General features: G+C 40.1%; 3 protein-coding genes across 7 annotated transcripts; 1 reads left to right on the forward strand and 2 right to left on the reverse strand.

Annotated features, from left to right (window-relative positions):
- Positions 1 to 105: 105 nt before the first annotated feature.
- Positions 106 to 13,653, reverse strand: LOC146557043 (serine/threonine-protein kinase pim-1-like). Its single transcript, XM_085249884.1, has 9 exons — positions 13,524 to 13,653; positions 3,127 to 3,369; positions 2,840 to 2,992; positions 2,624 to 2,718; positions 2,451 to 2,498; positions 2,129 to 2,347; positions 895 to 1,075; positions 638 to 808; positions 106 to 548 (listed from the first exon to the last, which is right to left on the reverse strand). Exons 1-9 carry the CDS (start codon positions 13,651 to 13,653, stop codon positions 457 to 459), a joined length of 1,332 nt encoding a protein of 443 aa, XP_085106010.1. The 3' UTR covers positions 106 to 456.
- Positions 5,258 to 12,660, reverse strand: LOC146557044 (uncharacterized). Of its 5 annotated transcripts, XM_085249880.1 has the most exons (6): positions 12,548 to 12,642; positions 9,705 to 9,824; positions 9,215 to 9,601; positions 8,128 to 8,545; positions 7,550 to 7,709; positions 5,258 to 5,459 (listed from the first exon to the last, which is right to left on the reverse strand). In XM_085249880.1, the coding sequence occupies exons 3-6, from the start codon at positions 9,253 to 9,255 to the stop codon at positions 5,443 to 5,445; spliced, it is 636 nt and encodes a 211-aa protein (XP_085106006.1). In that variant the 5' UTR covers positions 9,256 to 9,601; positions 9,705 to 9,824; positions 12,548 to 12,642; the 3' UTR covers positions 5,258 to 5,442. The 5 variants fall into 5 exon arrangements, with proteins under 5 accessions (XP_085106006.1, XP_085106008.1, XP_085106009.1 ...); XM_085249882.1 differs by having other exon boundaries at positions 9,215 to 9,770; positions 12,548 to 12,566; XM_085249883.1 differs by lacking the exons at positions 9,215 to 9,601; positions 9,705 to 9,824 and having other exon boundaries at positions 12,548 to 12,660.
- LOC146557045 (uncharacterized) lies at positions 13,442 to 26,208 on the forward strand. The gene is made up of 2 exons (XM_085249878.1): positions 13,442 to 14,570; positions 25,952 to 26,208. The coding sequence occupies exon 1, from the start codon at positions 13,849 to 13,851 to the stop codon at positions 14,542 to 14,544; it is 696 nt and encodes a 231-aa protein (XP_085106004.1). The 5' UTR covers positions 13,442 to 13,848; the 3' UTR covers positions 14,545 to 14,570; positions 25,952 to 26,208.

Below are 26,208 nucleotides of genomic sequence, written 5' to 3' on the forward strand. Positions count from 1 at the left end.
GTACCAGTATCGCACCGGTTCTGACCCTTGAAATAGTAATAACACAGTATCCTCAGCAAAGATGAATTAAACAAGTTTTATTTTAATGGAAGTTTACTTCAAGTCTTCAGATTTTTACTGTCTTTTATTTGATTACTTTAAAGTATATGATTACATTAGAGTAATTAAATAAAGACAGTTTTGATGGAGCTCCTGACCCAGCCCAAGCTCTCTATGAAGACGAGGAAAAACTCCCCTGGGGGGGCCAGATTGACGGGAAGAAACCTCGGGAAAGCCCATTCAAAGAGAGATCCCCTTTCCTGGGATGGCTGGGGGGGTTACAGGAATTCCAAAACACTGAAATTTAAAGTGGGCCAATTAAAAAAATTATTTCCTGAAAAAAAGCAAGGTAATTCATACATCACACATAAATGATAACGTCTGAATTGTGTGTGTTTGTGTGTGTGTGTGATATGCTTATCTCAGCCACGTGTGATGCTGTAGCTCCTCCAGCGTCGGCCGCGTCTCCGGGACTTTGGTTAAACACGCGTCCAAGAAATCCCGGCAGTCTGGAAAGAAAGGAAAGAGAAAAAACATGAAGATGATAGTTCCAGTGGTCCAAGCCATCAGTCAGTCTTGAAGTGTGACGTTTTCTTACTTTTGGACAGATGTCTTTTGAATTTCAGGCGCTTTTTGAGGAAGCTCGTGGTGTTAAAGTCTCCCGCATGAAGCGCTTCGTACAGAACCACTCCCATTTGCCATACCGTGGTGGGTCCACACCTGTAGCAACTGCGCCCGTACCACTCGGGAGGGGAGTAAATTTCTGTACCTAATAAACAGACACAATTGCAATTTCTTCTAAAACAAAAGGCGAAAATTGTGACATCTGTGAAGAGCAAGAGCAGAATATGTTACCATAGAAGACGCGGTACTGCGACTGCTCCTTAACAAAGCAGCTCAGTCCAAAGTCGATGATACGAACACGCGGTACATCTGAGCCGGTCTCAATTAGAATGTTCTCACTCTTGATGTCCCGGTGAAAGATGTGTTTATCCTCCAGGTGCTTCGCAGCATCAACCAGCTGCTTCAGAATGACCTGGAAATAGAGCAGGGCGATATGACCAAAAATATTTATCAAGATATACATTTGAAAAGTTGCGATAACGATATAACTGACGATATAATTGACACTAGACAAAATACTTTACAACTCCACAACTATTAGTGCAAAAAACCCCATCAATGTATTTTCACTTAAACAAGCAGCTGTTTTTTTATGTCCATTAAAGTTATATAAAAATGTAACAGTGCAAATTCCTTGCTGACAGTTTAACCAAAAGGCATTTCCAGTGGAAATTGGCCGACATATCCTCAGCATAACCATGTATAATATCCACAAAACTTAAAAAGAGGTTATACACACACAATACGGTAATATAATGTTGAGGTGCAGTACGTATCACTCCGCGAGGCGCCTGCCTACGATAGCCGTAATGCTCCGACAATCCATCGAGCGGTGCTGCTTTGTAGCTTAGCAAAGTCGCCGTGTACATAAAATCGTTTTGAGGTCAGTAAACACAACCAGAATTCATACATAAGTCACACGGGATTATAAGGGGCACTGTCGAGTTTCAGAAAAATCAAAGGATTGATTTTAAGTGTGCCGTATTTTCCAAACAACACGGTAATAACGACGCCCCGCTAGCATTCGCTCCCAAAAATTGTGCTTTGTTGTGTATCTGACGGACGAAAGCTAAACCAGTTCCACACCACTAAAGTTGCAGCATTTTTACAAACCAGTTCTGGTTCATCCGTTTCATTCAACGATCCACTTTCGCTCTTCTCATTGTGCGTCATCGTTTTGAGGTCAGTAAACACAACCAGAATTCATGCGGCGTCACCGCCATGTGCGTATGTAAACAAAGGCACTGCGCATGCGCGTTTTACCCATATTCTATCGCGATATTTCATTTTCCTATCGTTGCCCAAAATTACCCCGGTATTACCGTGAATGGTATGATATAGCCCAGCCCTACCTGGAAACGATGAAAAAGACAATAATCAATCAATGGGTTAATGTTTCTCTAACACTCTGTGCTTTGATTGAATGATGTACAGTCTAAGACTCTTCTAAAGCAAGTCAACTTGCCTTGGCCTTGTCCTCTGGCAAAAATCCTCCATTTTCTTCTATATATTTATCCAGGTCCACAGCGGGGACAGGTCTCTCCATCACCAGGATCAGCTCTCTGCCAAAGTCAAACCACTCCAACAGAGACACTGGGGCTGATGTTTCCACTGATCCATCTGCTTCAGCTGCAAGCTTCAGCATGATGGCAACTTCCACTGACACATTCTTCCCGTTATCATCCTGAAATATTTCAACAAAGTGGATGATGAGGCACAGACGTTCCACAGGTGAACGCTGCATGCAATCCACTAATGTAAAAGCAATTCAAGTCTTGCATATTTACCTTCACTTTGCAGTACACGTTCCCCTTTGGGATGTGTTTGATGGCCACCTAAAAGACACAGGGCATTGATGAGCATTTCCTCAGTATGACATAATTAAAGGTGTAAAACAGCTTACGATATTATCCCTTATCTGCGTTACTGCCTGTCTTACTACCACCATCTGAACACTTACTGGTAAATGATCCTTTATGCGGTAGCCAGCAAACACTGCTCCACACCCTCCTTCTCCAAGCCGGTGCTCCTCCACGTATCTCGCTTGGAAGTCACCTAAACAGACAAACACAAATTGGGTTTTACTACAGCTGTCACACAAATTACTCTCTGCTGTACCCTAAATGTTCATTTTGCTCTTCACCTGAATATAAAAGCCAAGCTGCTTGCTACTTACGTTTCTGTTCAGCCACTGACTTTTTGGCAACAGTTTTGGTTTTGTCCTGGTCCACTTTCTTTTTCTTAGGTGGGTCCCTGGTGTCTCCCGCAGCTTTCCTTTTGCCAGCCTTTTTGTTTTTACTGCAGCTCTCTGAAATCTCTATGCTGCAGTCTGCAGATGTGGAAAACACCAAAAGCACGTCAGCTTATTAGATAATAGACACAAATATCTCCCAAACACTAATATCTTCAAACTAGCAACCAGATGTACACTTAATCTACCCCTCACTCAACTAATTAGCCTACCTTTACCAGTGTCCAACCAGGAAGATGCCTGCCCCTTGTCACCGCTCACATGGTCAAGAAGTTTACGCTTCTTTGCTGTGTTGGCTGTCCCCGCTTCATCTTGTTGGACCTTTCGCTTGACTCCCCTGACCACATGAGCATCTGAGCTGGTGGAAGGACCAGCCTGCTCAGTGACCCTCCTTCTTTTTATGGGGGTCGTTTTTTCAGGACTGGCCTTTCTTTTAGCCATCCTGCTCTTACAATCTATAAACAACAACAACACATTAGTGAAAAAGAGCGCTCGACATCAGGACTAGAAGGATTTTGATGTCACTGAATTTTTAATTAGTATTGCTTACAATATAATAACAAGTTTATCCTTTTGATAAAAAAACACACCAACACGAGTCAATACTAGGTCTACTAAGTCTAGATACTGATGACACTTGTTGCTCTGTTTTCACTGCTCAGTCCAAGAATAAACTTGTCACATTATTTTACCAAAAGACAAAGTGCCCCAGTAACCTTTCTTTGATTAGACATGTTGCACTTAGGTTAGTTTCAATCAAAACCAGGATTTAAATCCTCTAAAAATGAATCGTTTTATACACAGAGCCTCAACATTGTTAGAAATGTCGATTCTGTTATTTGGGGGATTTTTTTTTTTTTTACTTACTTTGATCTCCTGGATCTTTCTTATCTGCCTCAGTCGTAACTTTTCTTGTTTCCTTTTTCATCTGAATTTTTTGAGAACTTTTAAAATAGAAAATGTCACCTTAATGAGTGAATAGTCCTTCAAATGTCTGGATGCTTGACTTTTCTAACTAAGCTGTATAAGTCAGTTCTGTAAGTGAGCTTTAAAAGTAAACTCCGGAGACTATGGCAACACAACATTAGAACCTTGCCTTTTAGTGACATCACTAAAAGGCAGTGTCCCAAGTAGTTTAAAGAAAAACACTCTGGCAGACAAAGCCATAATATTTCATATAATTCAGTAATTTCACATTAAACTTTCTTTCATTATCCTTTCATTATTTGTTTAACCCTTTAAGACCTACCATAGAACCAAGTTCGCCAGAGCTTACTTTATATTTTTACATGCTGTAGTGCCATTTTTGGGAGCATTTCAAGTTGCTATACATCAATACAACTGTTATCAATCAATCAATCAATCAATCTTTATTTATAAAGCACTTTTCATACAAAAAAAAAATGTAGCACAAAGTGCTTTACATAGTTAAAAGCAGCCCACCCCACCCTCTAACTCACTCCCCGCACTCTCATTAACATATATGATGTGAATACACACATATCTCCCCCCCCCCACACACACACACACACACACGCGCACAATTGGGCTGGGCTCGCATGAGCCAAGTGAGGAAACATTATAACAGGGAGCCGTCAGACCGCAGCCTCCTGTCATGGTCCTGGGTCGTGTGACCCAGCCCAGTCAACACACATATGTGGGGCCCAAATAGGGAGCAGCAGGGCTAATATTTGGGGCCCACTTGGGAAACCCAACTGGGGTCCAGCTAATTTTGTCCTCAGTTTCCATGGTGGCCCCAAATATGTTTTCCTAGATGGGTTTATGCTGGGTCCCAGATAAGCCCCAAATCAGGCCCAGTCAAAAAAAATATGTGGGGCCCAGATGGGTAGAAGCAGATCTGATATTTGGGGCCCACTTGGGTTACCCACCTAGGACCCAGCTAATTTTGTCCTCAGTTTCCATGGTGGCCCCAAATGTGTTTGCCCAGATGGATTATTGATGGGACCCGGATGGGCCCCAAATCAGGCCCAGCCAACAAATGAGTATGGGGCCCAGATGGGTAGAAGCAGGTCTGATGGTTGGGGCCCACTTGGGTTACCCACCTGGCACCCAGCTACTTTTGTCCTCAGTTTCCATGATGGCCCCAAATGTGTTTTCCCAGATGGGTTAATGATGGGTCCCAAATCAGCCCCAGACAATAAATGAGTATGGGGCCCAGATGGATAGAAGCAGGTCTGATACTTGGGGCCCACTTGGGTTACCAACCTGAGACCCAGCTATTTTTGTCCTCAGTTTCCATGGTGGCCCCAAGTGTGTTTGCCCAGATGGAATTTTGGATAATGTAAGTAAGCTATAATTTAAATCACCTGTACAACAAAGCCAGTTTATCTTTTTTATTAATACTGATTACTATGAAATTTTAAAACAGTATGCTTTTTTATATAATACATTTTTTGTTTGGAGAACATGTTGACAAAAATGTCCACAGTATACACAAAACAATAACAAATAAATGTTATACCGTTTAAAGGAAAAACAAATGCAGCAAACCACAGCTTCTCACTCATTCACCAATCCATTGGTCCTGAAAGAAATAAAATAAAATAAAAAATTAGTGCATTTTCACAAACAAAATCAGATTTGCGATAGTACTGAAGTTGTTTTGGAGGTTGTGCTGTTCAAGTTGTTTGACCTCCTACATTGAACTCTTTGAAGACCATGAGTATTCATGGAAACAGAAAAGCTATTTACAAAATGATTTACCAAGTAGGCACTCAAAAATTAAATTAATGTGAAACATTTTACCTTAAAACATTTAAGACAAATGTTTAAAAGATGTCTACATAGTTACAATGATAACTGGTGTTGTGGGCTGTCTCAGTGATTGGCACAGAGCTTAGAACAGGCAAGTGGTTAACCAGTTTTTTGCATGGTACAGCACCTCATAATGAACACAAAACAAAATAGTAAAATGTAACAAGGGCTACATCTACCAAGGAGAAAACAGATTCCACTTCTTGAGGTGTGTGCCAGGCAGGCGCCAATAATTTTCATGTAGGGCTGCCACGATTTGTCGACTAGTCACGATTACGTCGACTATCAAAATCGTCGACGACTGATTTAATAGTCGACGCGTCGTTTGAAGCTTTGTAAGATCACAAAAGACGCAGGAATAAGTGGCAGGATTTAAGAGTGTAATAACGGACTGAAACAGAAGATGGCAGCATTGCATGTACAAGGATGCCAGCTACCGTTAAACCCCGAAGAAGAAGAAGCAGCTGTGTCCCAGAATTCATAGCGCGGCCCAGCGCAGTTTCCAACAATGGCGGCAGCTAGTTAGTTTTAATGTTACTCTTATTATTCTTTCTGGGTCACAAAATAAACGTTTAACATATTTTCAGGCGAGAATGTAGCTGTGTAAACCTCAAATATCTGCTCAGTTTATCAGGACACCACATATTTTCGAAAGCGCTCCGACGTTTTCGGAGACATCTGTTACCCACTAGCTCGTTAGCGAGCCGGGGGCTAGGCTCACTAGCGCCGTGAGAACACCGGACTCCCCGCAAATCGTTTTCAAACCCACCGCCGTCTTTCGCTACTCAGGTTAAATATATATGAGTCACTTAGATAACTTAAAATGTTATTGTTTGGCTTTTTTTTTTTTAGTATTTTATTTGTTCCTGAGTAAATCAGTTTGTCTGAGATTAAAGTTATAGCTTTTACACAGCTGAATAAACGTCAAGCAGACAACTGATTATCAGAAGTGTGAGATGCTCCAGAATATACTCCGGTGTCCTGTTATATTTTAGATAGCAAGGAGTTTATTAAACTTCACCGAAACAATCTGCAAATTTAATTAAAATTGAATAAACTATCATCTTGTCTTTATTTTTAGTTAGCACAGACCATAAACACTTAAAGCTGTAAGCTAATGATAGTTATATAAGAGCAGATGCTGCTGGTGCAATAAGCTGTAGTTTTACGTCCAATGGATGATGATCTGATTAGTCGACTAATCGCAAAAATAATCGGTGACTAGTCGACTATCAAAATAATCGTTTGTGGCAGCCCTATTTTCATGTAAATCAAAAATAGGGCCATCAGATAAATCAGTGTGTTACTAATTACACTGGAAAAAATAGAGGCTGGCTCTGGAGTTCCTGGAGCTTATTCACATTCTGTGAGCAACCAAAAAACTGTTTAGTGAGAGACTTCTTCAAGTATGCTACAAGCCAGAAAGAAACGTGGTCATTCCTGCCAGCAGCCACCAACCTCCAGAACAACATGAGCTGATGGTTTCATCTCCACAATTTGTACAGTCTATCTAAACCACGTGTCAAAGTCAAGGCCTGCGGGCCACATCCGGCCCGGCATACATTTATATCCGGCCCGCAAGATCATTTTATATAGATGTACTATTATTGTTATGCATGGCCCGGCGATATGAGGCGCTAATAATATACAAACTACAGATCCCATAATGCACCGCTGAAGCCTCCTTGCTGACCGCTAGGCTAACTGGGAACATTCCCGCGTCAATCAAGTCAAACTTCTGTTATTGCGAAGCTAGCCGCTCACAATGGTGGAGAGAAAAGTTGTTTCTGAATGACTGCAGCTGTAGTGAGCATCCGTTATTCAAACATCAACAAAATATCTTACAACTAATGAACTTACCATATAGCACTTCAAAAACTTTAAGCCCTCGAAATTCCCGCTTTCCATGGCACCCAACGAAGTTATATTGCCTGGAAAGAGCATTGTCCATAATGAAGGCCATCATTCTTCTTGTGGCTTCATCAACAGTGCTCCCTCTGATCTCTGCCACAACAGCAACCTTAGGACACGCAAGGACAATAATTTTACTGACAGTAGTACCATCAGTCACACCTAAAAGAAAGCAAGCACAGCTACACAGTAATTAGGCTCTATAATATTGATGCTAATTGACTGAGAAAGAGTTAGGTGTCAAAGTCAAACACTGTCTGATGTGAATGCAAAGAGCTAAATGATTCACCAAAAGTAATTTCTTAAGTTTTGGGTTTGGCATGGCACAACTTATAACTAGGTAATGTTTGGAGAAGTTATTTTATTAACAAAAATAGCAACTTTTGTTCAGCTCTCCTCCCACTCCTTCATTGCACTGACCATGTTCGAACAAACAGCAACTTTCCTTGATCATAACTGCTAGCATGAAACACAGACTGATTGAGGCATTAATCATTGAATATTGTTATTACATCATTATTATTTACCACTTCTTTTAGGAAGACAGGGTCTGCCAGTTTTTGCTCCAGTGCTGCCACATCTGCTACTGTCCGGATGGGAAATACAGCACCCTCGGGTAATACTGCAGCAACTGGTCCATCACGTTGTGTAAGGAGAGACTGTAGCATTCGACTGTGGACCCTCTGAGTGTCCTTAATGTCTTCCAGGAGGGTTAGAACACGTACAAACATGCTCGTATTGGTGGCTTGTAGAAGTTGTCTTGGAACTGGTTGTGAAACCACAGGTGAAGGAGTTGAGGGTTGTAGCGGCTGAACAAATGGATGAGTGATGTTCAGGAAGTGAGTTTCACTTGAATGTCTATTCTCCATTGCTGATGGTGGTGAGGTCTCTGGCTGTTCCGCAGTGTTGTCCCAATCCTCATCAGAGGTCGACGGGATCACTGGCCTTAAAACAAACAAACAAACAAAATACAACAAACATACACACACAAATAAATAATAATCCAAACACATAATTTAGGGTACTGGTTAGTCCTACAAACTAAAAACATTAATGTATATAATGGCATCAAAAAAAAGTCTAAAACAGATTTTTAAAAGTCAACAAATTATAAAGCGCTATTTTGAAATCGTATCTTTTTTTTTTCTTTTTTTTCTAAATGACATCAGAAACAGCAGTATGCGACATTACGTGATGGCAGAGCTTCAGTTCATCCTTTGTCTTTTTTTTTTTTTTTTTTTTAAATAAATAGGACAGGGGGAATGAATGAGAGAAAGAGGGGGAGAGAAAGAAAGAAAACCAAAGGGGAGAAGAGACGGTGAGAAGGGGGGGGGAAGAGAGAGAAAAAAAAAAAAGAACTCCTGGGTCACCTGTATGGAGAAAAAAAACAAACAAACAAAAAAAACAAACAGAGGAGACAGCAAACAACAAAGAGCAACATAATAATAGAGAAAACAAAGCACCATCACAATAAACTAGCTAGTCATAGATATCAATATTTACTAAATAATAAACGATATTGTGCAGCACGCAAGATAGACAGCGCACAGTGTGCTTTGAGGCAGCAGCCAAGAAAGCTTTAGTCCGCGTCTGTGAATACCCATGTGTGCATACCTGTGTGGATCAGCATGCTTGCATTCCAAAGGTTTCTCCATGTAATGATCTGCTAGGGAGTGTGGGGGGGCCACAGCCCCGTCCTCCAGGGTGTGAAGCGGGTATGGAGGAGATCAAAACTCCAGACATCCAGAGGCCCCCAGAACACAAGAGACCATGGAAGACCAACAGAGGGGCAGCCGCGCCACTGTTCCAGTAAGAGCTGAGGAGAGTCCCAGATGAGGGCTCGCCCAGCAGCCGCGGAGCAGAAGTCAGGGGGAGTTGCAGTGACGCGCCCGTGAGCTCCGCCGGCCCCCAGCTGTGCCTGAGTGACCGAGCCCCAGGCCGAGAGGCCGGGGGCACCCCACCTCCAAAGGGGCCCGAGCGATTTTGAAATCATATCTGAACCTGATGAGCAGCAAGGCAAGTGTCTGCTAAAGAAACTGTCAGGTTTTTTTTTTCTTATAATCTCAATAATTTTTTGCTTTTAAGGTGTTTTCAACACAATTACCTCCTTTTCCGCTTCCCTTTCCCAATCTGCTTCCAGAATCCAAATAAATTCCACCAAGGAAGGTTTCTAATGGGAAGCAGGAAATGCTGTCTAAAGGGCCAAACTTCCGTACATCTTGAGCTAGGTGTATTAAAGAATGTATATTATAACCAACAAAGTCAAGACCATAAATCAAAGCAAAATCTTTCACAAACTGCTTCAAAACATCCTCTGCATAATCACAGTCAGTTATCAATATACAAATCAGGACTTAGATGAATTCTTGTAGATACAGATAACAGTATAAAGTATCTATACATTTGGCTTGGTATATTATTCAGTAGAACTGGGCTTGTGTAAAGCAAAACTTGTCTCAATTCAGTTGCTTTCTACGTGCTAATTTCAATGAGAGACCTTGGTTTCCTTGCAAAACTTTAAGGAAGATATTGCCTGACAGAAACCATGAATGCTGAAATCAGTTAGAATTTGCGTAGACTGTCTGCATTTTCGGGGACTTTTTAACCAAAGATAAATAAGCTTGCGCATTACCCCCATATCCCACACCCAGCTCGTTCAAAGTGACACCCCAACCTGGTGCTCTTTGTTGGCCATAGCACAAAGTTTCATCAGTCCTTTAGTCAACAGAAATTTCATGATAACATAATCTTTAGCATGTTCATCGCAATCGTAGTGCTCTTCCTCAAGTGTTTTATTCTCAAAAGAATCAGAGTACAATATTAAGTCCTGATGATGCTCTGACTCATTTTACTGTGAAACGAAACTAAAATGTTCAACAACTTTCTGAGCTCTTTGTCCTCTGAGATTGCTCCATTGCTTTCTGAAAGACAGCTCACAGATTCTGAAGCTCCAGGTTTCATCACTCTCCAATCAAAATTCAAAATTAACTGAACCAGCAGCAAAAGAAGATCCAAACTACGCTTCACATTTGATAAATACTGTCATTAATTCCCTCTTCCTGTCTTGTTTCCACCACGATTGAAAAAAACAAACAAAAAAAAAAACAAAAAACATCATACTTCTTGCACATCTCTCTCGTAGTATACTTCAAGAAAAGTTTCCCCATCTGAAATATGTTTTCCACATTATTCCCTTGCTTATTATACATCAGTGTACAGTTGTGCTTAGCGCTGTTGTCAGTTGTTTTTTGTGCCAAATTGCAAAAAACTCACCTTGTTCACTAATAAAACCTCTAAAAAAATTTTCTGTAACTTTGCTCTGCTTTACTTCAGCAGCATCAGGTAATGTTCATATATTGATTCATGGTTTTCTTCAGTTTTTGTTCAACTGCAGAATATTTCTAAGGCTATCTGATTTAAAAAGCCACTCTAGGAAAATCTCCTTTTTTCTGTGTTTTATCCTCAGTTACTTTGGCATAAAGACATCTGCTGTGATGCTTACACCAGCCTTAAAAGCTGTTGTATTACAATAAAAGACCCTGACATCACTTTATAAAGTAACAATTCTAATTGTTACAAACTCAAAAAAAGATTCCTACTAGTATATTTCTGGCATGCATCAAATTTTAAATAGAAATGAATTTTGAAATATACACTGCTTCTTATGTCAAAGTCTGTAAAAAGAAAGAAAGAAAGAAATCACACATAACCCTTGCTACTATTCACTCCACTGTCCAACAGCAAAATCAAACCAATATACAGATATTAATAACATATTATTGTAATAGTGTGACTATGCAATTTATAAGTAGCCATAGTCATAATCAAAACAACAAACATCTCAAGTTTTGAGATAATTGCTAACCCTCCTGGCCAATAACCACACAAGCTGTCCATGCAGGAAGGCTGATAAAGGAGCATGCACAAAATTCAAACAAATTTAAGCCATAATGAAACAAATTAAAATAACAGCGCGCATGCACAAATAAGGCATCAGACAAACACTTAAAGATCACAGATCTTTAGGACCACATCCAAAGAGCAATTGCTTTTTTTTTTTTATAAATAAATAAATGTGTAGATTCTAGCCAAATATACATTACAAAAAGGAAAAAAGGAGGGCCACAGCAATCATAGTAAAAGGAGTTGGCACTGTGGCCCTAACAAGACCGACCAGTTCTGCTTAAATAATCAGTTTCCCTCATGTACAGAGCTTGCACAACAGTAAGAGGCAGATTCTTGAGTCAGTACAGTATTTCTGATGAAGTTCTCACTAAAACAACTACACATATAAAGTTGCATACTAAAGTGTGTATAAAAAAAACCCCAAACAAATCAAGAACACCTATATTTTCTTTTTTGCTTTTTCTGGAAAAATGAGAACAATGGCAAGAAAAATGATGATTATGTCTTCTACAGAAATAGAGTGCTCACTGATCTGCCTCTCTGACTGCTGTGCATGCTCCTGACACAGGGGCAAAAGCTGGGGACTAGTTGCTCATGACCATGGCCTACCCTCCTCACTTAGCCGTGAGGAATGAAGCTAATAAAGACAACACCAAAGCAATTTTGGTTGCTCTGATAGTGAAAATACCCTCCCATATTCCTCCTAAAAAACTAGAACTTTGTTAAATTGGTCTAATACAGTCCTTTATTAATACTAATCATAGAGAAAAACCAAGATAATGTTTAAGTACAACTTGATGTTAAGTACACGCAGTAATTAATTTTGGTGCTAGTTAAGCAGTATACAGGACACCAGAAAATGCTTTCAAACTGAAAATTGGCTAAATCCAACATTACCTAAAAATTTAAACTAGCTTAGCCTTGCCTGAGTGCTAGGAAAAAGTTCGCCAGCACTTGTGCCATACATTACTTTGCAGCATCATAACTTTGTAAACATTTCATTTATACTTAGGGATTCAAATTAAGTCAAAAAGTTCTTACCGTTAGTGCAGAAAATAAGTCCGTAGCTCAAAGATGAACTTAATCCAAAAATTGCCAGCTTAACTGTCAGCTTTGTCCAAGGGCGCGAAATGAAGAATGTTCCAGAATGGGGGGACGAGTTTGAGAAAACCTCGTGATATTTCATGAAATAACGCGAGATTTCGAAAAGCACTCCTACATGGAGTGAAATTTTTTTCCCACTCAAATGTAAAACCATTTGTTTTATTTTATTAAGCGTCTTACAATTTTAAGTCACATCTGTTCTTTGTGTTTCACTTATATTAATATATTTTATATGTATATTTTGTTATTAATTAAATATACATATGCTGCCTCTGGCATAATTTATTATCAGTTATTTCATCTTAATTCATGTTTATACTTACACATGACTAATAATTATACTTAACTAAGATCGTTAAACTCAGTTGCCTGTTCATGCAACTTCCCATATGTTACCCATATGGTGCCCATAGAACATAGCCCATCTGGGCTGGCTCAAGTGGGTCCTACTTGGCTAACCCAGGTGGGTCCCAGATTGGATGCCCATTGTAAGCCCATCCCCACTTGGAACCCCCATAGCCCATGTGGGGCCCACATACTGGTGTTTACTGGGAGTGTGTTATGCTTAACCTATTTTGATGTTTATTGTTTGCTTAGGTTCTTTAAGGTAGTCCAGTCCTTTTTGTAATTATGTTACCCTTGCATTACGTCTCCCTTGCCCTTCGTGTGGTTATGTCTGTGTGTCTTGTACTGTCAAGTTCATGCTGTCAGTTATGTCACCTCCCCCTGTACTACGTCTCCCCGGTTCATGTCTCATGTTTCCTGTTTTACTTTGAAGGCCTGCATTCACTGTCTGTGTATTCAGCTCACTCCTCCTGTCCTGTCGTTAAGTTCATGTATGTCAGCTGCGTTCCCATGTGTGGCCACTTCCCCTGATCATCCCTCATGTGTATTTAGTCTCTGTGTTTCTTACAGTCTGTGTCGCGTCGTCTGTGTTCCCACCCTCCGTGTTTCCATGCCTGGTCTGTTGTCTTCCAAGCCATTGCCATTTGTTTGGAAGTTGTGTTTTGATCGTGTCCTGTGGATTTTTGAAATTTGGCCATCAATTTCTGGAGCAAAGACTACTCACATTGTTGGAACTTTTGGTACAACCCTGTCTGGATTACGACTTTGATACAGGATATTGGACTGGACTAACGGAGTTAACGAGGTAATTGCAGGCTAGCCAACGCGTTACCAGGCTAACAGCTGACTGAGGAATCAGCTGACTGAACCTGCTACCAGGGTAACCAGATAAAATGGGGCCGAAGAGGACACCGACAGCTGAGGAAGTCGAGGACATTAAAAAGTCCCTTGACTTCATAATGGAGGAAATTTCTACTATCAGGTTGCAGCAGAAAAATATCATTGAAATTGTGGAGGAGGTAAAGCTCCTCCGCATCCAAAATGCCGAAAAAGATAAAAAGATTGCATACCTGGAAAGTAAGGTCGCTGACCTGGAACAATACTCCAGGATAAACGACGTCATCATCACTGGGCTCCATATTAAACCCCGGTCATACGCTCAGGCGGTGACCGCTGACAGCAACGAGGAACCTGGAGAGCTTGACATTAGCTCCACGGAACAACAGGTGGCTGCTTTCCTGCGGTCCAAAGGGATTGTCCTGGACTGTAACTCTGTCGAAGCATGCCACCCTCTTCCCAGGAGGAACGGCAACATACCGGCTATTATATTAAGGTTTGTAAATCGAAAGCACAAGATTACGCTGCTGAAACAAGGAAGAAAATTAAAAGGATCTAATGTCTTTATCAATGAACATCTAACCAAACACAACGCTGAAATAGCCAAAAAAGCGCGACACCTTAAGAAGCTGGGAAAAATCCAAGGCACTTGGACGACGAACTGCAAAATATTCATTAAACTAAACGGATCACCAGAGGAAGCCAAAGTTCTGACCATTAAAAATATGGCGGATCTCGAAAAATATCAGTGAGCAACACGATCTGGACGGCAAACAAGGTAACAGACAACCACACACTCATGACACACACTGGAAGGAAGAACTCAGATACATCTGGAAGAATCAGCTGCATCAGTCAGACAGTTGCAGAATATGATCAATTGGAACTGAAAACATTTAACTATATGGATCACAATACACACGACTTGGAATATGAAATAGATCCAGACAACAACTTTTTCTCATCTAACAATTGCTGCTACTATACAAATAAAGACTACAATCAGAGGATTAAAACTGAGAATAAATTATCAATTATCCACTTTAACTGTAGAAGTCTCTATGCTAATTTTAGTCATATCAAAGAATATCTTAACCAGTTTTCACATCCATTTAGTGTCATTGCCTTATCAGAAACTTGGATCAATATGGAAAAAGGAACAGACTTTGAACTGGAGGGTTATGAATTCACATTTATAACTAGGCGAAACAAAGGAGGAGGAGTGGCCTTGTATGTGGACAAATCCTTGAAATTTAATGTGGTGGAAAAGATGACGATGGTGGTTGATAATGTATTACAGTTGAAATTTGTAAAGAAAAAAGTAAAAATGTAATCATTAGCTGTATATACAGAGCTCCAGGTAGTAGTATTGAGACATTCAAAGACTGGATAGAAGAAACATTTATTGAAATAGCTCGCAAAAAAGTTTTCATTTGTGGAGACTTCAATATTGATTTGCTAAACCCAAATAAACATAAAACCACTGAGGAATTTATAAACACAATGCACTGTATGAATCTATTCCCTAAAATTACTAGACCTACCAGGATTACATCACATTGTGCAACTCTCATAGACAACATTTTTGCAAATGACATTGAAAATAAGACTAAGTCGACTCCTGATTAACGACATAAGTGACCATCTTCCAATTTTTACAATCTATGATAGGAATTACAAGATCAATAAAATGGACAGTAAAAAAGAGTACAGACGAGTAAGAACAGAAGAAAGAATGAATGCATTTAAAAAAGATTTATTGAAGGAAAACTGGGGTGAAGTATATCAGGAACAGGACGTTAATAGTGCTTATAATAAATTCCTTAGAATATTTACATTGCTGTACAATACCAACTGTCCAATAAAGCAATATAGTAGGAAACAGAAATATATGGACTGTCATGGATAACAAAAGGTCTGCAAAATGCATGTATAAAGAAAAATGCTCTATACAGAGAGTTCTTAAGAACGAGAACTAAAGATGCTGAAATCAGATACAAAAGATATAAAAATAGGTTAACTAATATACTTAGATTTAGTAAAAAGGAATACTATAAGAAGCAATTAGATATAAATAGAAATAATAATAAAAGATTATGGGAAATCCTGAACAGTGTTATAAAATGTGGGACTGGACAAAAGAACTATCCCAAGTATTTCATTTGTAATGACCATGAAGAATACAATATGGATGTTGTGGCAAATAGTCTCAATGAATTCTTTGTAACTGCTGGACCAAATTTAGCAAGAACAATCACTCATCCTGGGAAAGCACAGGAAAAACCCGATACACTGATTGACAGAAATCCATATTCTATGTTTCTCACAGCCGTTGATGAAAATGAAGTTTTTGAAATTGTCAAAAAATGTAAAAATCAGAAATCTTTGGATTGTAATGATATTGATATGATAGTGGTTAAAAGAGTCATTGAGGCTATTATAAAACCATTTACATACATCTGTAATTTATCATTTCAAACTGGTCGATTTCCAGACAGAATGAAAATAGCAAAAGTTATACCTCTATACAAATCTGGAAACAAACACCATTTCACAAACTACAGGCCTGTCTCTTTACTACCTCAATTCTCAAAAGTTCTTGAAAAACTGTTTAAAAACAGACTGGAAAAATTTATAGATAAACATAAACTACTCACTGAGAGTCAGTACGGATTCAGATCAAGCAGATCAACATCATCGGCACTATTAGATTCAATAGAATACATCACAAATTCCATAGACAAAAAGCAATATGTGGCTGGGTTATTCATAGACTTGACAAAGGCATTTGACACTATAGATCATGATATATTACTAAGAAAACTGGAACGTTATGGTGTCAGAGGGGTAGTTTTAGATTGGGTCCGGAGTTATTTAAGTGACAGAAAGCAGTTTGTGAAAATAAATGGTTGCTCCTTATGTATGGACATTGCTTGTGGTGTACCCCAAGGGTCAGTTTTGGGTCCAAAATTCTTCAACTTGTGCATTAACGACATCTGTAAAGTGTCCAAAGTATTTAAAAATGGTTCTCTTTGCTGACGATACAAACATTTTTTGCTCTGGTGATGATCTGCAGAATTTATTGGAGGATATGACTAATGAAATAAGTAAAGTGAAGTTCTGGCTTGATAAAAACAAATTATCATTAAATTTGAATAAATCTAAACTTATGTTATTTGGAAATAGTAGTTTAAATACAAATGCAAAGATTCAAATAAATGGTGTTGATATTGAAAGAGTCAGTGAAAATTAATTTCTGGGGGTAATAATAGATGAAAAACTTAACTGGAGAGCTCACGTAAGATATATTCATTCCAAAGTATCACGAAGCATTGCAGTACTAAACAAGGCAAAACAGGTATTCGACAGAACATCACTTCATATTCTCTACTGTTCACTGGTTTCACCATACTTAAGCTATTGTGCAGAGGTCTGGGGCAATAACTATAAAACCACATTACATTCACTTTTTACTCTTCAAAAGAAAGCAATTCAAATCATCCACAATGCAGGTTATAGGGAACATACAAACTCACTATTTTTGCAGTCTGAAATATTGAAAATTGACGATATAGTGAAATTCCAAACAGCACAAATTCTATTCAAAGCAAAAAATAAAGAACTGCCAGGTAATATCCAGAGTATGGTGGGTGTTTTTTTTTTTTTTTTTTTTTTTTTTTTTTTTTTTTTTTTTGAAAGAAGGAAGTTATAATTTAAGGGGTTTTTGTAACTTCAAAACAATGAAGGTACGTACTACAAGAAAAGGCTTTTGTGTTTCTGTTCAAGGAGTGAAACTATGGAACAAACTGAATATGGAATTAAAGCAATGTCCAAACATAAAACTGTTCAAAAAGAGTTATAAAAATATGATCTTCTCGATCTATAAAGAAAAGGAAAATATTTAAATTAAGTGAATGTCTCTATTTAAAAACAAACAAACAAAAAATTCATGATGTGATATTATAGTATATCAGAAATCTGTTCACTATTTTTATTACAAATTATATCAGTAAGGAAGCTGACTAAATATTCACTGATAATTTATGGGACAGGGGTGGGATTAAATAAGTGTATACTTCTTCCCACTCCCTTTCAACATGTAAATTAATCAGAATGTTTTTTTGTATGTAATTTGTATAGTATATTTTTTTTTCTCTCATTTCTTTTCTAAATGTACTTGTATATTGTTCACATGTTGAAATAAATTACCTATCAATCAATCAATAGCCTCACCATAGTTTGTTCCCAGTTTAGGTTTTTGTTTAGCCACGCCATCCCTGCTGTATTTGCACACCTTGTTTTCAGCCATATTAAAGGCTCGCCTTCTGTTAAAGCTCACTCCCGTCTGTTCACTTGTGTACGCACCTGGGTCCATTACACGCATTCTCCACTCGGTCCGTCACAGCGGACTGTGACACCTCCAGGCTGGGCACACAGCAGGAGGGAGGCCAAGGAGCCCCCCAGCCAGGCTGAGAGGACCCCCAGAGACCCAGCAGCCACAGTCGATCACAGCCCCGGTGCAGAGAGCGCCCTCTGAGGAAACACTGGAGATATGACACAATAGGATATATACAGGGTAAAATGATAAAATAAGAACAGGATACAATATAAATATAAATAGAGTAAGAAGGTTAAAAAATGAATAAGAATAAAATCAATAAATATTAGGTAAAGTCTAAATTAATAATAGAATAACAGGATAGAATAAATAAGCATAAAATAAATAAACGCTAAGTAAAAGCTAAATTAAAAAGGTGGGTCTTGAGCCTGTTCTTAAAAACATGTACGTTCTCTGCGGCCCTGAGCTCCTCCGGCAGGCTGTTCCACAGACGAGGACCATACCACTGAAAAGCTGCCTCTCCGTGAGTATGTGTCCTGACTTTAGGGACAATCAAAAGGCCAGCACCAGAGGACCTCAGGGTCCGCGAGGGTTCGTATGGTAAAAGCAGATCTGAGAGATAAGAAGGCCCAAGACCATTAAGACATTTAAAAACCAATAAAAGAACTTTAAAATCGATCCTGAAACACACGGGGAGCCAATGCAGCGATTCTAAAACCGGTGTAATGTGGGCCCGCCCTCTGGTCTTCGTCAGCACACGAGCTGCCGAGTTTTGCAAAAGTTGTAAAGTTGAAATATTCTTCTTAGGAAGACCAGAGAGCAGGGCATTACAGTAATCAATGCGACTGGTAATAAAAGCATGCATCAGCATCTCAGTGTTGGCCCGAGAGAGAATAGGGCGGACTCTGGCTATATTTTTTTAGATGATAAAATCCAATTTTGGTTACATGTTTAACATGTGGGATAAAACCAAGCTCAGTCAAAAATAACACCCAGGTTTTTCACTTGTAGCGAAGGACATAGTGAAAATGCCTGTAATTTAGACAAGAGTTTCTCTCTCTGAGCCTCGGGACCGACGATTAAAACTTCAGTTTTGTCCTGGTTAAGCTGTTAAGTTTTCTGCCATCCAAGATCGTATATCTAAGATACAGTTTAAAAAGGGCATCCATTGGTCTGGTGTCATCAGGAGACACGGAGATGTACAGCTGCGTGTCATCAGCGTAACTGTGGAAGTTCACTCCATGCCTCCTGATGACACTGCCGAGAGGGAGCATATACAAATTAAAAAGTACAGGGCCTAAAACCGACCCTTGAGGCACACCACATGTCATTCTATGGATCTTAGAGGAGCATGTATCCATACTCACCATAAAAGTTCTGTTAGAGAGATAGGAAGTGAACCAGTTATGTACAGCACCAGAGAGGCCCACCATGTGTTTCAGTCTGTTTAAAAGAATAGCGTGGTCTACTGTATCAAAGGCTGCGCTTAGATCCAGTAGCACCAGGACTGAGAGCTTTTGGGAGTCCCAGTTACATCTAAGATCATTTAAAACCTTTAGGAGAGCCGTCTCTGTGCTGTGGTTCACCCTAAATCCAGACTGGAATATCTCCAGGATCTGTCTATCATTGAGAAAATCAGTAATCTGAGTAAAGTTTTTCTAAGATTTTACTTAAAAATGGTAAGTTGGATACAGGTCTGTAGTTATTAAAATCATTACAATCCAAATTGCTCTTCTTCAGAAGGGGCCTCACCACCGCCGTTTTAAAGGCAGCAGGGAAGACACCCAACTGAAGAGAGCAATTCATCATGTATAAAAGCTCAGCCTCAAAAAATCCATAAAGTGTTTTAGATCCAATCCCTTCTTCACTCTTTAAAAGACATGTGGTGGGTCTCACTGTGGAGAAAACTTTCTGAAGGTTCTCAGCATTAACCAGGACAAAGCTGTCCAGTGTCTCCTCAGGTACAATCGAGCCATCAGATGTGTTTACAAACATATCGCGATTAGATAAAATATCAGATCTGATGGCGCTGATTTTTCCCCTGAAGTGGTCTGCAAACTGCTCGCAGAGTGAGTCTGTGGGGGTTCTTTAGGAGCTGTTAAAATCAGGGTTAAATAAATGATCTATGGTGGAAAAGAGGACCTTGGGATTATTTTTGTTATTACTGATTATTTTGGCAAAGTATGAATTTCTTGAGTTCCTTAGTGTATTATTGTACATTTTAAGTTGCTCGCAAAATATTTGATGGTTGATAGTATTTTTATTTTTCCTCCACCTCCTTTCTGCTGCCCTGCAATTTCTTTTGAGTTTTTTGACTTCTTCGTTTCTCCAGGGTGATACGTGTTTTACGTTAATCTTTTTGGTGGTGAGTGGAGCAACGGAGTCAAGGCTTTTCTTCAGTTTGCTGTTGAAATGATTAAAAATCAGATCGCAGGGTGCAGGTAAAATCACAGGGGGGCATTCGTCTAAACCCTGGTAAAATTTGCAGCCACTTCAGAGGTTAGATAGCGCCTCCTCACAGTTCGCACCGAGGTCTCCCGCTGAATAAAACCGGTGATGTTAAAAAACACACAGTAGTGGTCAGAGACAGCCAAGTCAACAACAGAGGACACACTGGTGGACAGCCCATGGGTGATGACCAGGTCCAGAGTGTGTCCTCTGTTGTGAGTCGGCTGCGTGACGTGCTGGGTAAAATCCAAACAGTGAAGAATGTTTAAGAATTCTTTTGCTGCAGGGTCAGAAGGATTATCTATGTGCAGGTTAAAATCACCGGTTAAAATTATCATATTATAGTTTGAATGTATGTTTGTTAAAAATTCTGAGAATTCCTTGATAAAAGCAGCGCTGTCTTTAGGTGGTCTATAAATTGTGACAGATAAAACTGGAGGGCTGCTGAAAACAATAGCATGGAATTCAAAAGTGGTAAAATGATCAAATAAAATTTGTTTGGAGGTGAGTGTGTTGTTGGTTAAAGATGCAGTCTCACCACCTCTCTTACCACTTCTAATAGAAAAAGAGAAATTAAAATTTGGTGGGGAGGCCTCAGTGAGAACAACTGGTGCATCCGAGCCCAGCCATGTTTCAGTTAAAAATAAACAGTCAAGTTTATTATCTAAAATTAAATCATTAATAATAAAAGACTTGTTCGACAGAGAGCGTACATTTAAAAGTGCCATGCTGATTGAGACTGGTGGATTTTTTGACAATAGAGTTGGATGGATGTTGATATTTTTGAAGAGGCCGGAGGTTATTAATGTTTTTGGAGTTACTGGATTTATGATAATTCTGTTGCTCTCTGTTTGTGATTATGACGGGTATTGTGTTGACTGTGGGAGAGAGAGGTCCTAGTCCAGAGTTTTGTGTATTACTGTTAAAAGTGGAACAAATATAGGAGCTGGGACCAAGGGGACATCAGTCAGTGGCAGATGGATCAGCGTGTAGTGACAGGGCGATGTGCGGGAGTGCTGTACGCCAAATGCCAAATTGGCGGACAGCAAACGGCGTCCCCAGGCGTTGAGGTGGAGCCCGTCTGCCCCAAAAAGATGCCTCCTCTCCCAGAAGGCATCAAAGTTGTTAATAAAACCCACGCCGTGGGAGACACAGGCGGAGGAAAGCCAGGTGTTAAGGCTAAGCAGCCGGCTGAAACGGCCTATCCCTCTGCCACAGGTGGGGGTGGGCCCGGAGATAAAAGCACTCACCTGCAACTGACCAAGGAGGCTGAAGAGTTGGAGGAAGTCCAACTTCAGCAGCTCAGATTGCTGTTTGGGGATGTCATTGGTGCCGATGTGGATGATGAGCCGGTTAACCTGTGGGTGGGATGCCAGAATGTTGGGAATTCTGTCCACTATGTCAACAACAGTGGCTCCCGGGAACGACAGCGTGAGCGCCCCCCTCATCCGCACGTTCCTGACGATGGAATCCCCGAGGACCAGCGTGGAGAGAGGAGGTGCCACCAGGGGCTGTTGGCCATCTGAGACGCCTGCGCCTCGACACCGGGGGTGTTCAGATGGAAATGCGCCAGCCGGACTGCGTGAGTGACTCCCAGGTAGCCGCGCCGTGGGTCCTCTTCTCCGAGGAGCCGGGGTAAAGCACAGCTCTCCGCGGTGAGTTTGCACCACAGCGTCGGGTTGCCCGCCGCGACTCCGGGGGCGTAGTGGTGGAGATGGCGCAGACCTCAGCGACACAGCGGGATGGCGAGGGCTAGCGGTCAGAGGAGGAAAGTCCACAGGATCCAGGACATTGAATTTATTCTCCAGTACTACCGCGCCGGAGGGGTGAGGGTGCGAGAGACGGATCCTCCTGCCCCCTCTGCAGCCACCACGCGTCTCAGCCACGGTCCATGGCGCTGGTTGGAGTGGAGTGGAGCTGACCAGAGCCTTGTGTCTGGCCCCTAGCTGAAACCAGGAGTTCTCGTCCTTGGCAGAAGCACCAGCGACGCAAGTTGAGAGCCTGTGTTGACTGTTGGCGGGATCTTGGGACACAGCAGCTGGATGGTGCACTGTGTCGGCTAGCTCAGCGCTAGTAGCGGTGGTTTGAGCTTTGCCAAGGAGGATCGTGTCAAGTTCGCATTCAGCCCCCTGGATTTGGTATAGCGTGGATATCCTTTGTTCCAGCTCGATCACTTTTTGGCTCAGGTTGATGCAGCTTTCACAGCTGGATGTTGAGGTAAGTGGTGCCATTCCGGAATCTCGTACCGGCGACAGCGTCAAAAACAAAAATAGAAACTGCCACTTTAGCCTACGTTAGCTAAAAAGTCAGTCGTGACGCAGCAAAAAAAGCGTTTCAGATCAGTATCCAGCAAAAGTCGAGTCAAAGAGTCCAGGAGTGTCCAGGAGTGTCGAGCACGACAACAGGACGCCCATATTTTAATAATATGTATGCATTAAGTCCATAGTAACTACATTAATTGCAAAAAAGTGCAACAAACTACAAAAAAAATTGAAAATCGTTTTTGGTTTTTTTTAAATATATTTCTACTTGGAGAAATTTAAGAGGCTTATCCCTCAAAACTTTAAATACAAAAAAGTTGCAAAAAATAGTTTACAACAACAGGAAATTTATTTTGAGTGTCTTCATAGTTTTATTTTTGAGATACACCAATTTTTATATACTGTAGGAAAAATGACAAACAATCCTATGATGCAAATTTGCAAAGAAAACAGCATGTGCATCAAAATAAACTATTTTAAGCAGTGCAATTCGAGTTCTAAGCATCCCAGCAACTATTCAGAAAAGCATAAAGTCAAACATGACTTATAAAAACACCAGTATAGGCTCTTAAGGCCTACAAGTAAAAAACTACATTTTCCGCGAAAATGACGTCACTTCCGGTTTCGGGCAGGAAATGGTGGACATGCAATCGTTCGCACTGACGTCTGTTTCAATGTGGGAAGTGTTACGAACAGCTGATCAGATCGGCAAAGCCTGTTTCTAGAATATTATGTTTTTGTTCCCGCAAGCTCTTTTCATGCAATTTTTGCAAAGCTTTATGTGGAAGGAAACCGTGACTTAGGACAAGCTGATGGCATAAGATGTACATACAACTCTGGTTTCATATGCAAAAAAAATTATTGCGCTAGCTTACGCAGTTCCCGGTTCTACAGGGATTTAAAAATAGTTACGCAAAACAGAGCGTGCCTGCTCCGACCGGCTTTAAAGGGTTAAACATGTAACAATCGAATTGCATCTTTCCATTGCCAGCCATCTCATTTTGTACAAATCCAGCCAACTCTTCCAAGTTTGTGTATTTTTTAAACCCTTACAAGAATTGAAATGTGTCCCAAATATCTGTATCCCATCAGAGGCAAGTTTCTTAAAGGAGAGGTAATAGCTGCTCCACCATAGGACCAGTAGGACCTCCAGCACACAATGAACACTTAATTAACATTAACACATTTATTAAAACACAATTTTAAACAATAACCCTTTTCTTTTAGTGTGTTTCAATTTGTTCCTACCGCGCCATTGGAACGGTGTACTATCCAGTAACAGCATCCAGCTGGCAGAAGCATACACCCGCAGCAAGGAGAATCTACCAGGCAGGATAGCACAGCGGAGTCATCAGATGAGGATTATCATGAAGTGGTTCATCCAGCAGGAACAGGATACCAAAAGGGGAGAGAAAAAACACAGAAAGCATAGTCATGACTAACTCAGTGTCACTAACAGCTCATCTAGCAGTCTTAACATCATAAGGATACAGGCTGGTCCATATAAAAAATATTAACAGAAAAAAGATGTACTTACCTGGATGATTGAGCATGTATCAAGACAATGAGTCATTTACTTTAGTAAAACTGTAATGCAACAAGCACAAAAAATGGGCTGTAAAAAAAAAAAAAGAAAAAATATCTGAACAATAGCACCGACTTTTAAATAGCAATCAAGCCCAATAAACAGTTTCTTTTGTTAAAAGAGGGGCCTAATGTCCTCCACAGTTATGTGAGATGATAAAGCCATACAGAAAATGATTACTTCAAGATATAGCTGCTAAAAGTCGTTCTACTACCGAATTATGTGTATGTATCCTCTCTTGATTTATTTCCAAAGTTTACTCACTTGATTTGGATTACTGAATGGAACCTAATCATTTTATTAATCTATACACACAGAAATAGCCACACAAACTAAATTAGTTGGTCAAATTTTATTCAGACACTTGTTGAAATAATCACACAATGTAGTCCTTCTAATGACAGCAACATACTGTTGTTAGGAGGTGGTGGGATTGTCACATGCAGTGAGCTAGCATGATTTACTTAAAGCTGATGTGATTCCCAGATTGGATGAACTATTTGCATTTTCCTCATCATTATTTTTATTTTTGTTTTCTGATTGCTGATTGGTAGTGGTTGCCAGAATTATGCTTTCGCTTAAAATACAGTGTTAGCTACTAGTGCCTCAATTTCTTGGTTGTCTAAGAAATTCATCCTATCAGAGCCTTCAAAAACAAAAAATAAAAACAAAAAATATATTTTACAAAACATAATTCCAATTAAAATAGTTAGCTGGGTAAAATGCCACATGTTTTATGTTATGGTACAGTTAGTGCGATTCTTGATTCTTATGATAAAATGCAATTATATTTTAATCCCACAAATCTCTTTTTTCTTTTTATGAGAGCTCACACACTTAAAGGATATCCCAAAGTCACACATTTTACAACAGCAACCTCATTTTATAAATGCAATACACTAAAAAACAAGGGGAATAAAAGCAAAACATTAAGAGCTTTTTACAGAATAAATTGCATGACTGCAGTGAGAAAGCAGTAACATCACGACAATGTCAGTAGGGACTGGGGAGAGGGTTTTAGGAAGGATTCGAGTGCCAGGTCTTACAACTGCAGCACAGATCATAATAAAATTGCTATTTGCTTGGGTATTACCTTCATGAATGACATCCATATTAATAGGAAGCAAATTCTGCATCTTCAAGTTAGGATTTTAAGGGGGATAAGGGGCGGGGACACCAACTGATGTGCAACTTCTACTAAAGCTTTAGCATAGGAGTAATACTAATGATTCTTGACGCCAGCGAGGCTGACAAAGTGGTGAATTTCCTATTACTGACATCATTTAGAAACTAGGGTTTGACTCCTGCGTGAGACCGTAATTTTCTTTACTTTTCTTTATTTATGTAATTTTTGTTTTCACTGGCAATTTAGTGTTAGGTTAGGACAAAAAACAAATTAGGAAGGTTAAAGACAGAACATTACTAGATTGTGGTTTTAATTAAAATGTAACCTTTGACAATGCTGAACACATGAGAAGCTATTAGGCATATCACCCAATTTGTAATATTCCTAAACATTTCTTAAGGCAGACAAGACACTCCTCCCCACCCCCAACAACGGCATCCAATACACACTCAACGCAAGGCTCCAGCCTGTCTCTCAACCACCCAGGTTAGGAGGGAACTGAGGAGGATTAATGGCAAGAAGGCAGCGGGCCCAGATGGCATCAGCTCGAGGGTCGTCAGGTCCTGCGCGGACCAACTGTGTGGGGTGATGGAGCACCTCTTCAACCTGAGCCTGAGGTTGGGAAGAGTCCCACAGCTCTGGAAAACCTCCTGTGTT

Source organism: Mchenga conophoros, linkage group LG16 (genome assembly GCF_057382185.1).
Source record: "Mchenga conophoros isolate Kocher_MC1m ecotype Shallow Benthic linkage group LG16, M_conophoros_male_GT1.1, whole genome shotgun sequence".
Lineage (NCBI taxonomy): Eukaryota > Metazoa > Chordata > Actinopteri > Cichliformes > Cichlidae > Mchenga > Mchenga conophoros.